Raw genomic sequence first — 14,777 nt, forward strand, 5'->3', positions numbered from 1 at the left:
TTGCCTATTGTGCCACGCAGTGCCCATTGCCTATTGTGCACCGCCGGTTGCCTATTGTGCCCCACACCGCCCGTTGCCTATTGTGCACCGCCCGTTGCCTATTGTGGCCCGAACCGCAACGCCCGTTGCCTATTGTGCGCCGCAGTGCCCATTGCCTATTGTGCCCCGCGCCACAGTGCCCATTGCCTATTGTACCCCGCACCGCAGCACCTATTGTGCCCCGCACCGCAGCGCCCATTGCCTATTGTGCCCCGCAGCGCCCATTGCCTATTGTGCCACGCAGTGCCCATTGCCTATTGTGCACCGCCGGTTGCCTATTGTGCCCCACACCGCCCGTTGCCTATTGTGCACCGCCCGTTGCCTATTGTGCCCCGAACCGCAACGCCCGTTGCCTATTGTGCGCCGCAGTGCCCATTGCCTATTGTGCCCCGCGCCACAGTGCCCATTGCCTATTGTACCCCGCACCGCAGCACCTATTGTGCCCCGCACCGCAGCGCCCATTGCCTATTGTGCCCCACAGCGCCCATTGCCTATTGTGCCACGCAGTGCCCATTGCCTATTGTGCACCGCCGGTTGCCTATTGTGCCCCACACCGCCCGTTGCCTATTGTGCACCGCCCGTTGCCTACTGTGCCCTGCACCGCAGCGCCCGTTGCCTACTGTGCCCCGCAGCGCCCGTTGCCTATTGTGCCCCGCAGCGCCCGTTGCCTATTGCGCCCCGCACCGCAATGCCCGTTGCCTATTGTGCCCCGCAACGCCCGTTGCCTATTGTGCCCCGCAACGCCCGTTGCCTATTGTGCCCCGCAACGCCCGTTGCCTATTGTGCCCCGCAACGCCCGTTGCCTATTGTGCCCCGCAACGCCCGTTGCCTATTGTGCCCCGCAACGCCCGTTGCCTATTGTGCCCCGCAACGCCCGTTGCCTATTGTGCCCCGCAACGCCCGTTTCCTATTGTGCCCCGCAACGCCCGTTTCCTATTGTGCCCCGCAACGCCCGTTGCCTATTGTGCCCCGCACCGCAACGCCCGTTGCCTATTGTGCCCCGCACCGCAACGCCCGTTGCCTATTGTGCCCCGCACCGCAACGCCCGTTGCCTATTGTGCCCGCACCGCAACGGCGGGGGGGGCGCCCAAAACGTAGCTACGCTGCTGCCCGTTGCCTATTGTGCCAAATAACTGCCACTGGTTTCATGCTCGTAGCCAGGGGGGGAATAAATACTCCTTGCCAGGGGAATATAGGCACATTGCCAGGGGGAGTTTCTTCCTTGTTGCTCAAGGGGGAGATTCTTGCCTGCACAGGGTAGGTGGCTGATGTCACAAGACGTCGGTGCCCCCACCCCATTCTCGGCCATTTCCGAGGCAAATAGAAGTCTGTCTAGACTGACTTTTTTTATTTGCAAACAGAGAAAAAAAATTTGATGGTAAGTGTACACATTCATTCGCATGCCGGTGCAGACATTCGCATGGTGCGGGGCAGGCGTTCACTTGCCTGGCAATGTTTACCCATTTGCTAAGCAGCTGCTTAGGGAGCAGACCTGAATCAGACCCCTTGTCTATTTATGTCTTTTAATTTTAACACTAGGAATTCTCTCATCCATCCTCTACACTGGGGGTAGGCAACTGCTGTGGAACTACACATCCCAGCATGCCTGAACAGCAATACGAAGGCAAGAACCCGCAACTGAATATGCTGCGCTATATAAGAAACTGTAAATAAATAAATAAGAATGCTAGACTGTGTAGTTCCACAGCATCTGGAGTGTCACAGGCTGCCTACCACTGCTGTAGAGGATGGTTGATACCTGACTACCCCTTCCCTACACCAGTGTTCTCACACACTACATCCTCATGGACATTTACCAATACGCCCCCCAATACCCACCATCACCATCAGTGGGGTGACACCATATATCCTGGAGGTTCTTTGCATCCCAAATATTTATAATTCTTCACCTGCAGTTAAAGACTCCATTGGTCTAGGCTCCTAAGGCATGCTTCTAGCCCACACAATCACCATCAAGGCATTACTGTATCTTACCTCCAATTGTTTTTCAAATATTCATACTTATACATCAGAGGACCAGGACACTTTGAATATTCTGCATAACCCCAACTTGGCAGCCCAAACGTTGGTTACTATGCCTTACAAACAGGAACAGTGCTCACTGTGCTATATTGCCACCTTCTGTTGTAAACTAGTAGTACACCGCAAGATAAAAAGGAAATAAAAACTGTTTTCAGTCATACTTTTACTATAAAAATACTTTTCTATATAAAAAAAAGCCATAAAATCGGACATAGCTGAAAGTTATATAAACATTTTTTTTTGCTAGTGACACATGAGCCATTAATAGCAGAAAAACGAACGGGATTTTATATAGAACACATTAAACAAAAATCTGTTAAAAATGCCAGCGTCGCTCACATTTGTTATATAAATTCAAATAAAAAATGTTGTGTAAAAAAAAAAAAGAAGTACTTCCTATATAAGGTAAACATTACAGGTCATTATGATGAATACAAATGTTTGCTTGGCAATTTTCACACCAATTTTGGCAAACTCACTTGCCACTCAAAGGGTTAATACTGCATGACAAGTGCATGTGTGATGCCACCGTACAGCCGTAAGATGAACTTGGGTTTATATGAAGCTAGATTCAGGATGAAAAAATTTCCTATTGGGTGAATTATAAGGAAAATTTGGTGTCAGAAAGCAAGAAAAAAATCTCATTGCTGTTAGTATAAATAAGAAGGGTGAAAGTGAGGGGAGAGAAAAACAACAAAATGTATTTCGCATAAGGGTCAAGATAAATGGGACTTATGAAGAGAAGTGGAAGCTAGTAGGTTTTTCTTTAATTTTCTGTTTTTGTCATTGCAATACTAGATGACTTGAAATGTTGTTTACCTACTCTCACTCTCGCTCTCTCTAGCATTCATGCATCTTGATAAAACGGAGCAGAAAAGTCTATCACTAGAGCACCCACCGAGCAGACAGCAGAAGAACTACTCTTTCACAAATAATGAAGTGAGATACATTGACCGAGAGAACCAGAGGTTGCTAAAGGAACTGTCCAGACAATCAAAACCTAAAAGCCAGAGTTTGAACCCTAAGAAACTGAGCCCCACCCCTAGCCGACTATATCACAGCGCACTAAATCGGCAGAGGGAACAGCAACGCATCGAAAGGGATAACCTGGTAAGACCACCTGTTTTGCAGAGCACTGTTTGTCATTACAAATGAGGGGAAATATTACATTAAGGTTATACAAGAGAAAAACCCGCACAGGGACTAATTCTTTTGTATATTTTCCAGAAAACCCCTTATTAGATTCGTGCTGGATTATTCTTGATCAAGGGGTTGCAACCTCAGACTAATGGGTTAGAAGTAGGTAAAGAGAAAAAGAAAGTCTGTGTGTGACGCACGAAAGACAAAAATTATTATTAAAATATAACTTTTATTAGTTATTTGTAAAACAATGATCTGTTGCCTCAGCGAAATTTTTTAAAAACTATTCGTAGATTATATGTAGTGTTCACTCTAGCATTTACAGGGGGAGGACCGGGCCCGCCAACGTCGTGCCTTTCTTTCATCTATACACAATAGATGAAAGAAAGGCAGGCACTCCGAGGTCTTGATAATTTAGTGAACCATACAATTGTGTAACATCTTATAATATATGCACTAAAACTGCAACACGGACCACACGCAGGCTGCAAGCTGATGGATGGATGCCCAAGTAATCAGTGGCAGTCCACTACACGAGGTTCACTTCTTGAGGTGTCACTATAATACATTTCTATTAAAGTGAATGTGGGAACAAACAGATCTGCAAAAACGGGGACTTTTAATAATAATTTTTGTCTTTAGTGTGCCACAAACAGACTTTCCTTTTCTCTGAAATATTACATTTACTAATAGTTGGTTTGCAAGTGGTTTATAAACAGATGGGACCAATGTTCCCTCTAATTTTACGACGGCTGTGCAAAAGATTTTGGCTGTGCAAATTTGGAAGGAAATTTAAATTTTTGTGCGTCACTTATATATAACTGGAAAATGACGTTCAGCATTTGTGTTAACTTTACTTCAAAATGATATTAAACATTCAAAACCCAGCACACAATGTAGTTAATGGGTGAAAGACACATTATTTGAGTTCACTACTGCAAAAAGGGACGACTGCTGCTTTGTGCGCTTTGTTGCATACCTCCCAACATGACCCTCTCCAGGAGGGACACAATGCTCTATTCCTGGACTTCTGTCTTAATTTAGGATTGCCATCACCTGTGTGGAAGCACCTTTCTTATCAGTTAACCTGTTAAAAGCAGGTGACGGCAATCACAAATTAAGGGGAGGTACAGAAACCTCCTGGAGAAGGGGCATGTTGGGAGGTATGCTGTTGTAATGTCTGTGCGCACGCTCGTCGAGTTGTGTGCGCGTGCATGCGCGCACAGCTTAGAGGGAACACTGGATGGGACTGGCCGGGTTCTTAACAAAAAAATACAGCATTTGGGAAGAGTTGGGTTAACAGAACCTGCCTTTGATCCGTACAACTTTTGTGCAGCTCAGATTATAGTAGTAACTGTACAATTTCACAAAGCATAATGATAGCTTATAGAGATTCTTGGTTCTGTTTTTTCTCTGCACATTCCTTGATCCACCTCCGTTAAAGGTAGTCTCCTTTTCTATATCTATACCACATCTCTTGGCAAACGAATCAGCTCTTCGTATCATCTGTATGTAGATCATACTCTACCTATCCCATATTTGTCACCCTCTCTATTGGTCTGCGGTAATGAAACTCTAGCTGTCATTTCATCTTTAATGTCCTCTCGCCACCACAAACATAATTTTGCTAAATTCCCAATAGTAGCTACCTACCGGATACTCTCACCGTTGATAACCTGACACACTATCCTACCCCACCGGCTCATTACCTAGGTGTGGTCCTTGACTCTGAACTGTGCTTTTGTTTCCCACATTTGGTCTGTCTCCAAATCCTATTACATGCATACAAACATATCCAGAATGTGACCATATCTTACACAAGACACTGAAAAACACTAATCCATACACTTGTTATCTCCTGTAATGGTTATTGCAATAGTCTCCTCATTGGTCTTCCCCAAAACAGACTATCACCAATCCTTCTGAATGCAGCTGCGAGGCTAATTGTTGCCAAATGTTCATTGGTTACATGTATTCTACCATTTTCTCTCATCCACATGCGTTGCTTGCTCCCAGGATATTTCTGGGCTGCTCCCAGTCTGTGGATCGCATTTCCCACGCACAATAATACTATTCTTTGCAACAGTCTGAGTTCACTGTAGGTGCGGGTTGCCAGCCAAACTCCACCATTTTATTAATGTAGGAATAATTTACAGGGGATTGCCATGTAAATGATTGCCAGGCCAGCGTCATGCTCCTTTGGCTAACTCCGACTGTATTACATCCTGCTGTCAGTCTCCAAACCTTAGAGCATGCCCTGAAAACTCACCTCTTCAGGCAAGCTTATCGGATTCCAGTACCACCACCATAAGCTATCCTACTTTATTACACCCCCTCTATACAGAACTGCCATCATTGCTGTGTGACTATCATACATCCCACCAAGAACCTCAGAACCAATCTGGATGGACTATTGTTTATTAGGTTGCACCTATCCTTGTGTATCGATGCCGCCTTCCCTTTAAATTGCATGCAAGCAGAACCGCCTCACCTTTTTGTTGGTCTGTTATTACCTATTATTTTATTACAGTTTGTTTCCTATTGAAATGAAAAACTGAAAACTATACTGTTTTAAGCAACCGACAATAAATAAATACTAATAATTGCTGCTACACTCAATCTAATAATTTCCATTAACCAGTAGAGGGCAGCAGTGTAATACAGCAGCAGGCACATATTCCTTTACAGTGAGACAACTGTACACTTTTTAATGTTGCCAGCTTTCCTTATTAAAAGTCCAATGGTGTGCTTGGTAGGGAGGCAAAGTGTCACCTGTCTCCAGAGCCACTACAATATTTCAGCTGTATGGCCGTCAAATGCTGTAGCTGGAAGTTGCATCACATAGCTTTTTGCCACAGGACACTTCCTGTCCTTGGGATTCCAGTGCCACCGGTTCGGAGTCGGAATAGAATGTCTACGAAATCCAAATGCAGGGACCATTTCATCAGGGATCAGTGTCACAGCCGGTCCCCTCGACTCCTCTCGTCTGCCCCACTGACAACTTCCTTCTCTCATTATGTCCTCACTGACCTAATGCTGCATTTTTTAAGTTTTCTTTCTTTCTTTTTTTCTTTCTTTCTTTCTTTCTTTCTTTCTTTCTTTCTTTCTTTCTTTCTTTCTTTCTTTCTTTCTTTCTTTCTTTCTTTCTTTCTTTCTTTCTTTCTCTCACCCCCACCTCCCTCTTTCTCTATCACCCCCTTCCCTCTCTCTGGGAGTATTGCAGATTCCTGCTGCAGTCCCTCCATCGGTCCATCCTAGATACAGAGGATACATATTCTTTGCAGCTATCCCCCAAAACTGGTGTTTTAGGGGATTTAGCCACAAATATGCTTTGAAAAATGGGTCAATTTTTGTCTTTCTTTGTGACTCTCCCTCTATTTTGCTCTCCCATCTGTCCCTGAAACACACACTCACACTTCTTTCTTTCTTTCTTTCTTTCTTTCTTTCTTTCTTTCTTTCTTTCTTTCTTTCTTTCTTTCTTTCTCTCTCACTCTCTATCTATTACTATTTCCAGCACAGATCTGTCTCTATCACTGCCCTTGCGCTTTCTCCTGCTCCTCTAAGGCACACAGTATACTGTATCTTTAAAATCTGGGCTGTTAAGGAAAGTTGTAAACTGGTTTTGTGAAATACTGGTATTGATCTTACCTGTAGGCCCTTTGTAACATCTACAATTTTAGACATTTAGAAAGGACACTAAAGGCTCTTAGGGTTCCAACTTCTCAATCAATACTGGAAACAGGTATAGGAAAGCAGTATACTTTAGTATAGTATATTACAATATATTCTTACAGAATATGCGTACATTAAATACTTACAAGCAAGTCTGGTATGAAATCCCAGCAGTCAAGATACCAACAGCTGTATCCCGACTATCAAAATCCTGATATTTTAACCCTAACCCCCCCCCCCCCACACACACACACACACACACGTGTGCGCACACACACCGTAACTGTATCCCCCGCTGCGCCGTAACCCCTTATCACTCTCCTTAGTACCTAACCCAAACCCCTGTACTTGCCGTCTGGTTCCGATTTTGAAGGTCTGGTTCTCTACTGACTAATGCTTTCTGGAATTTCTGGGATCATGGCAACCTAGAGAATAAGAATTTTTTTTACTTTTTCATGCCACCCCTAATATAATTTTTTATTTTATTATTTTTAAATGAAGTACATTTGCCTACCTGTCATCCTTAGGGTCAGGTATGTGGTGCTGGTGTACAGTTGCGCTTCTAATTGCTCACATGTCTGAACCACCATCGTGAGGCACCCCTGCAAGAGCTCCGCAGTACCCTGGGGTGCCTAGGAAGACAGTTTGGGAACCACTGTTACTGCACATCTGCACTTCTCTTACGGTTGGATTTAAGGTGTGCTTTAATCCGGGGACCACATAAAATCTAGCAGTAGAGAAGAAGTTAAAGACCATCCCTTCTCTATTGTTTAAAACGTTTTACTACATTTCAGAATAATGGATAAATGTTGCTTTAAAAAAAATTGCCAGTTTTTTGTGTGCCGTTTCATTTAAAACGTTCCTATTTTAAAAAAAATATTTGGTACCAATGAGCACCTTACTATATCAGTGTAGTGGACCTTTGGCTCCTATGTGCTCCCTAATACTAGTACATCTCCCAAATAAACCATCCTTAGCTCATATTTGATACCAATGAGCACCTTAGTATGGGCAGTATTCAATGAGAAAAATTCGCCATGTTTTATGGCGAGTTTGTGCTTTTCTCGTGTTGGACGGAGACTTTTGCTCTCCAAAAGCGAGCAACCCTATTCAATGTGCACTTCTCGCAGTCTTTCTGAGTGATTTTCGCCGTGTCTCTCCGTGTAGCAATTCTCCATCTTTTCATGGAGAAGTGGAATGTGAACTTTTTAAACAAAAGTATTTTTGGTGTCAAAAAATCAGGAATTTTTATTCTGAGAAGGGGCATGCTATTTTTATTCATGTGCTTATAGCACATGAATATAGATTTGATTTTTTTTTTTTTTTTGCAGGGGGCCGGGAGCCGAGCCGCTCATTAGATATTCATATATTCACTGCACCCGATCATTACATATGCATGATTGGGAGCAGTGACTATACCCGGTCCCCTGCTGGCTCTGGGGTGCTGCCTGGGTCCCGGGGAGCCCACCTCCCCCCCCACATACGTTCTGGGGCAGGCAGGAAGACTTCAATCTCCCTTCCTGCCACCGTCCCACGGCTCCCTGCCGCGGACGCTCGTCCGCTGCAGGGGTTAAGATTCGCCGCAAGGGGCTACTCGCCCCTCCGACATTGAATACGGAGAGAGCGAGTGGCAGCCAGCCCTCTGGAACGCAGCGAGTGTGCAGCGAATCCTAAACAGGATTCGCTGCACACGGCAAAATTTATCATTGAATACTGCCCTATATCAGGAGACAAAGGTCCAGTACACTGATATAGTAAGGTGCTCATTGGTATCAAATATGAGCACAGGATGTTTTATTTGGGAGATGTATTAGTATTATACCCCTTTTATACCAAAAATGCCGGGTTGCACCAGGGTTTTTGATCCCCGCTTCAAGCCGGGTGCGACCCTGCGTTTGCTCCCTTTTACACCACCACCGCAACCCCCCACCGCTTGGAGATGACGTAATCTCCAAGCGCAGATCGCCGCCGCCGGGACTAAGGTAATCTGCTGGGCAGCCCCAGTTCACCCCCCAGCCCTTGTCTGGGAGGTGAATGAATTCCACACACAGGCATCCATTCACCTCCTCCGCTGCTGCTGTCTGCAGGGTATAGCAGACAGCAGCGCAGGCTGTCTGTGCTCTCCCCCGTCCAACCTGCGGACGCTGCGGTCTGCAGGTTCCACGTCCCGCATTGATGTAAATGGAAGCCGGGTCAGATGACCCGGCGTACCCATTTACACCACCCTCTACCCAGGTCCTAGCAGTGTTCTACCCAGGTCAGGACCTGGGTAGAAGTCCCGTGTAAAGGGACATGGCGTGTCCCATTTACACCGCCGCTGACCCACCGAAGACCCAGGGTTTTGCGGCGGTGTAAAAGGGTTATTAGGTAACACATAGGAGCCAAAGGTCCAGTATACTATGTGCTCCCTAATACTAGTACATCTCCCAAATAAAACATCCTTCACTCATATTTGGTGCCAATGAGCTTTATTTCACATCTTGTGATAGAAGTGGAAATGTGTTAGGTATGATCTCAAGCTGTGGTGGCTTATTTAATATATATATATAAATACAAACTAGGTTCTTTTCTTTCACGATCTCCCATGTATAATATTCATGTATTGCTTACATAGGTACAATAACAAGATACCATGAAGAATAGTGGAAGCAACTTGTAGATGGGAAGGACACACAGATGCATGAAACGGCTTTGTGACATTTAAGAAGGACGTCTGTCATATAAATAAGTTGGAACAGGTGTTACAGCTGTCGGAAGCAATGTGATGAAATGAGCTTCACCAGCCCCCTCTGCTGTGCTGCCTGAACCACGGGCCTAATTCAGACCTGATGGCAGGACAAATTTGGGAAAATTTAAAGCAGCCAGTATTTACCCTGCACAGAAACAAAAGAACTGCCCCTAATCTAACTCTCTGGACATTTTATATTTGGCCCACCTGCAGTGCAGCATGGTTTTGCCCAGTACTATTTTTCTGGAAAAATAGGTCCATAAACTCCGGGTCTGGGGGTGGATCGATTTTTTTTTTTTTTTTTTAAATAAAAATAGAGAGATGTATTTATTGTAGGTGACTTTAAATAAAACCTATCTTATGGAAAGTACATTTCGGGCCAAACAGGTTCAGGAACCCATTTCCTGTTGATGTCATATTTCATTAGAGGTTTAGAAACGGAGTTCCTGCTGAAAAATAGGACTGGTTTTGCCCATTTTGAGATCAAATTTGTCCTGCGATCAGGTCTGAATTAAGCCCTAAGATTTAGGGCAACTTGTGTTGTTAAGCATTGAAAAACCATTAAATACTGTCCGGGATATGTAGTTCTAGCGACTAGGACAGTGGGTCTGATTCAGGAAATATTGTAAAGCTGCAAATTCACAGCCTTGCCGATTATCGAATGACTGCGCATATGCACTATGCTGTACAAATGCTCGGGTCCCCTTGCAAACAACGCCAGCGATAGCTTTTTGGAAGGTGATTGACAGCCGGTGGGCACCTGTAGGCAGCACCCAGCGTTTTCTGGGAGTGTCATCTAAAAATGCAGGCAGAGCCAACTGTGGGGAGAGAGGGCTGCTGACATCAGTGGCCTCCATCTCAATTGTGGCCATCGCAGTACCTAGACTTAGTCGGCGCTGCGAACAGGGAGAAACTATTAGACGGTGGGTGATTGAGAATGTTGTTCTCCCTGTGTGTATGGTTGCAAACCTACTCGCAGCCCTGCACACACATTCTCACACGGTAGGATGGTTGTGATGGGAATGGGTGGCATTCAACTTGCAGCCACCTTCTTTTGCAAGGTAAAGCCACCTTCTCTTGCAGGTAAATGCTGGATCATTTCTATTTGAACAAACTAAAAGCTGCAAAAACTACATAAAATTTTGTCCGGGGTGTCGCATTTCCATAAATAAAAAAAAAAATTACATAATTTTTCAGCAGATTTGTAAACTTTGGCAGACTGAAGATGTCACCCAGTGAGTTCCTGCTTTTGGCACATTAATTAGGAGGCTCATGGGCACGTATAGTGTTTCTGTATCTACAACTTTGTGTTATTCACTCCAGCCTAAAGTGCAATCTTTAGTCTTCTGGATTGTGAATTCTCTAATTAGCGATCCACGCTGTATTAGGCCCATTGGGGCAGATGTATTAAGCCTGGCGAAGAGATAAACTGGAAAAAAAGTGGAAGGAGTTAACGCACCAGCCAATCAACTTCCAACTGTCATATTTCAAACACTGCTGATTGGCTGGTGGGTTATCTCCTTCCACTTTTTCTCCACTTTATCTCCAGTTTATCTCTTCGCCAGGCTTAATACATCTGCCCCATTGTCTTGCGCATCATCTGCATTTGTAAATGTAACAAGTTAAAAAATGAAAACAATAAAAAGCGAATCTACTCAGGCAGGCCGACACATTGTATGTATGGGTCATAGGTTCAACTATATTAAGGTAGACAGTCATTAGGTCAACCACTATTGGTCGACAGGCCATACGTCAACACATTAAAAAGGTCTACATGGCTTAGGTCGCCAGGGTCAAAAGGTCAACACAAGTAATATGTCGACATGGGAAAGGACAACCTAAAAAGGTCAGTTTTTCACGCTTTTTGTGTCTGTCAACATGCACTTGGTATAAGTGTACCGTGTTTGCTCATCATGCTTCGGGCACGATGCCTCACTACGCTTGGCACTCTATTATATTCCCCCTCTATGGGGGGGTATTTAATCCCTGCCACTATTTCCAACAGGGGAAATAGTGGTGGCCGCCTAATCAATGCTGTCGTTCCTGACTGCATCAGAGGCAGCTCGATTGAATGAACCCGACTTTAAAAGCAGTTGGGTCCGTTTTGCTGAAACCGGACGTGGATAGTAGAGATCATGGCTGGATCTCATCAATGCATGGCTGTTTTTTGCTGACACGAACAAGTTTAAATACACCACACAAAAAATTACGCTGAAATTCAATATTTTCAACATATGAACATCTATCGGGTAGATAGTCTTAATGCAGAGAACCAGAAAAAAAATATTGTTTATATGCGTGAACATAGGAAATGAGGGGACTAATTTATTTATAAACAACCTGCTCTCCTAATTATTTTTACAGAATGATTGTCCATAATTTTCGGTATCGAATATGTGGAAATTGAGTCGTTTTTGCAACCACTTTAACAACTTCCATATATGTTCATTGTCTACATACGTAGGAGTTTGATATGCGATCAATACATTGATCCACAATTATCACACAATATATTAAGATTTTTTAGTAGCATAAATATTCTAAAATGTTAGCAGTTATGTGGAATTTAATTTCATGTATAAGGCCCAAATTTCATGGCATCACCTAATACACTATAGCAAATCAATTCACTGTAATATGTGTACTTACTGTAGATGCGCCAGCCTAGGCACTAATACATATGTATATTCACACCATGCAGTGCTTTGGTCACTCTTTCTTGTAGTTTAAGGCAAGAACATAATTGCGTGTGAAGCATATACAGCAGCACAGAATTAGAATCATCTAGCCTAAATACGTCTTTCTAATTGCCTTACAGGCCTTGCTAAAGAGACTAGAATCTGTTAAGCCAACAGTTGGCATGACTCGATCTGAACAGTTCATGGACTACCAGCGTCAAGCCGGATACCTGAGCTCAACCGCCACCTCCCCAAGGCCAGGAAAGGCCTCCGGAAGCCGCCTCGGTTCTTCCACCACATCAGGCAAGCACCTGTTTTTGTAATCCGTTTTCTTTGTAATTGCAACAATGGGCCAGATGGATTCAGTCTTGAAAAGTTATAAAATGGACAGAGATGAAGTATCAACCAACCAGCCAGCTCCTACTGTCATATTTCAAAAACAGCCTATAACATGGCAGTTAGGAGTTTGTTGTCTGGTACTTTTTATCACACTCCACTTCCTCACTTTTCAAGGGTTAATACATTTCGCTCAGTGTTACTTATAATACAACATCTACAAATAGTGTAAGTATTTCAGAGTTTTGGCATCCTCCCCGTTAACGCTGATTGTTTGCAGACTATAGAGGTGTAAGCAGAAATCGGCTACCACAGCTACCTAGCGATCAACCAATGGCAGCTTACTCTTAAATGAGTCTTCTCCCCCGATGTACCGTTTAATTTACGGTTTCAGGGCCTATAGTGTAGATTTTATTTTATGTCTTGTGCCACTCTTAACCATTTGTCTGATTCGCATGGGATGCAGCTGTAACCAGCTGTGCATTTGCTGACGTGTCTGTCTCTTCTACTCCCTACCATGGTGAATTCAGAGTAGATTTGTACATGAGTTGGATGGCTCGCCTCTCCTCTGCAATGACTACCACATTGCTATCTAATTTGTGCCCCGTAATGCCATTTAACTGCATTCTGGGGCACATTCTAAAAAGTTAAATTAGGGTCCTGTGCAAACAACTTATATATATATATATATCATTTATTTTTGTTATTATTATTTTTATTATTATTTTTGTTATTCTGTATGTATTTTTAGGACAAATCTAAAAAAATTAGGCTTTGGCTAACAAATTCATAAATTTCAAACAAACTTTTATGACTAAAAAGTTCATAGTTGGTAATGGATTGCAACAAGAAGTCCTTATGTAATATCTAGGCTCCCGTTTTTCTTATGAGACCGCGTCCCCTCGCGGGGCTCACTGTGCTCGCCACGCTTCGGGCACGGTGGCTCGCTGCATTCGCCACACTATATAAAATCAACTCCATGCGTAGTTGGATAGTAGTGGTATGAAAAAATGGGGTGCATTTAACATGGGAGCCCAGATAATACATAAGTACCGAAGTCCCAATTCTTCGCTTTTGGAGCCATTTTTTATTTTTTGCATTTCTGTCGACCATTTAATTTCCAAATGCTTTGCTTTCTTACTTAGGTTTTTTGTGACCATTAATCTTTTATATCATAATGTCTTGCATGGACGATTCTTTGTTCTTCTTAAGTGGTCTGTAACTTAATTTATTCTTTTGAAAACCACTTCCTTAGTAAGACCCATAATTCTGTACCCAAATCGTCATATACCTTGTCTCTCCACCTACTGTATATGTACCAATAGGTACATTTTATGATTTCTCTCCTATTTAGGTAATTCCTCAAGGGTGTCAAGTGCCAGTATTCGCAGTGGTCACTCGGGTAGCAGTGCGGCATTACTTAGACCCACAAAGTCCGGCAATGTTCGAGCAGCTTGGCAATGATGGTCCGACATTCGCACTCTCCCAAAGCAGTTATTTTGTAAACCGGTGTAATCCAAACGTCCTGCTGCTATGGTGACATTCCTTGTATTAATGAGTAAAATGTATGATGTGGTGTCAAGTTTATTTTTATATAAATTAAAAAAAAAAGTAGTGTTATTCCAGAATGCACTTATTTATATGGGGGTAGCTATATGCTGTGTGTAAATTTAAGCTTATTTTGTGTTGGTATTATTTCCGTTACATGAAAAGACACAAATTGCCAAATTACGATATGCTGTTGAGTTTGGTTTGCATTTGCTTTTAATGTTGTAAAGTTCTGACCTCAGTAAAATGTAATTTGTATTATGATTTCTGATTCTTCTGTTTACCCATCATTCGTTACTGCACTTCTTATTAAGGTGCATTTACTTACTTTATATAGTTTTTTTTCTTTTAACAGTGCTTTTTAAATATTTATAAAATATTTTGCCTAAGTTATTTACGGGTTGATTATTTAAGCAGTGAAATGAATGGAGACATTGCAAATACGAACCAATCAGCTTTGAGGAAGCATTTATTAAGAACATTCTATAAAAGGATTGATCGATCATTGGTTACTATGGGCAAATTCTCCACTGGTCCACTTCTCGACACTTTACTGCTTGATACAGCAACCGCTAAGTCACATCTGTGTGAAC

At 43.3% G+C, this 14,777-nt stretch overlaps 1 protein-coding gene across 1 annotated transcript in view; it reads left to right on the top strand.

The window, feature by feature from the left end:
* Positions 1–14,448, top strand: part of CFAP97 (cilia and flagella associated protein 97) — a 46,390-nt gene extending 31,942 nt beyond the window's left edge. The window contains exons 4-6 of the mRNA XM_083170214.1: positions 2,927–3,192; positions 12,441–12,603; positions 13,991–14,448. Of these exons, the coding sequence (XP_083026340.1) occupies positions 2,927–3,192; positions 12,441–12,603; positions 13,991–14,100 (539 nt within the window). The 3' untranslated portion in view covers positions 14,101–14,448. The remainder of the gene's footprint in view (positions 1–2,926; positions 3,193–12,440; positions 12,604–13,990) is intronic.
* The last annotated feature ends 329 nt before the right edge of the window (positions 14,449–14,777 follow it).

The sequence above is a fragment of the Crinia signifera genome, chromosome 1, assembly GCF_055691185.1.
Source record: "Crinia signifera chromosome 1, ASM5569118v1, whole genome shotgun sequence".
Lineage (NCBI taxonomy): Eukaryota > Metazoa > Chordata > Amphibia > Anura > Myobatrachidae > Crinia > Crinia signifera.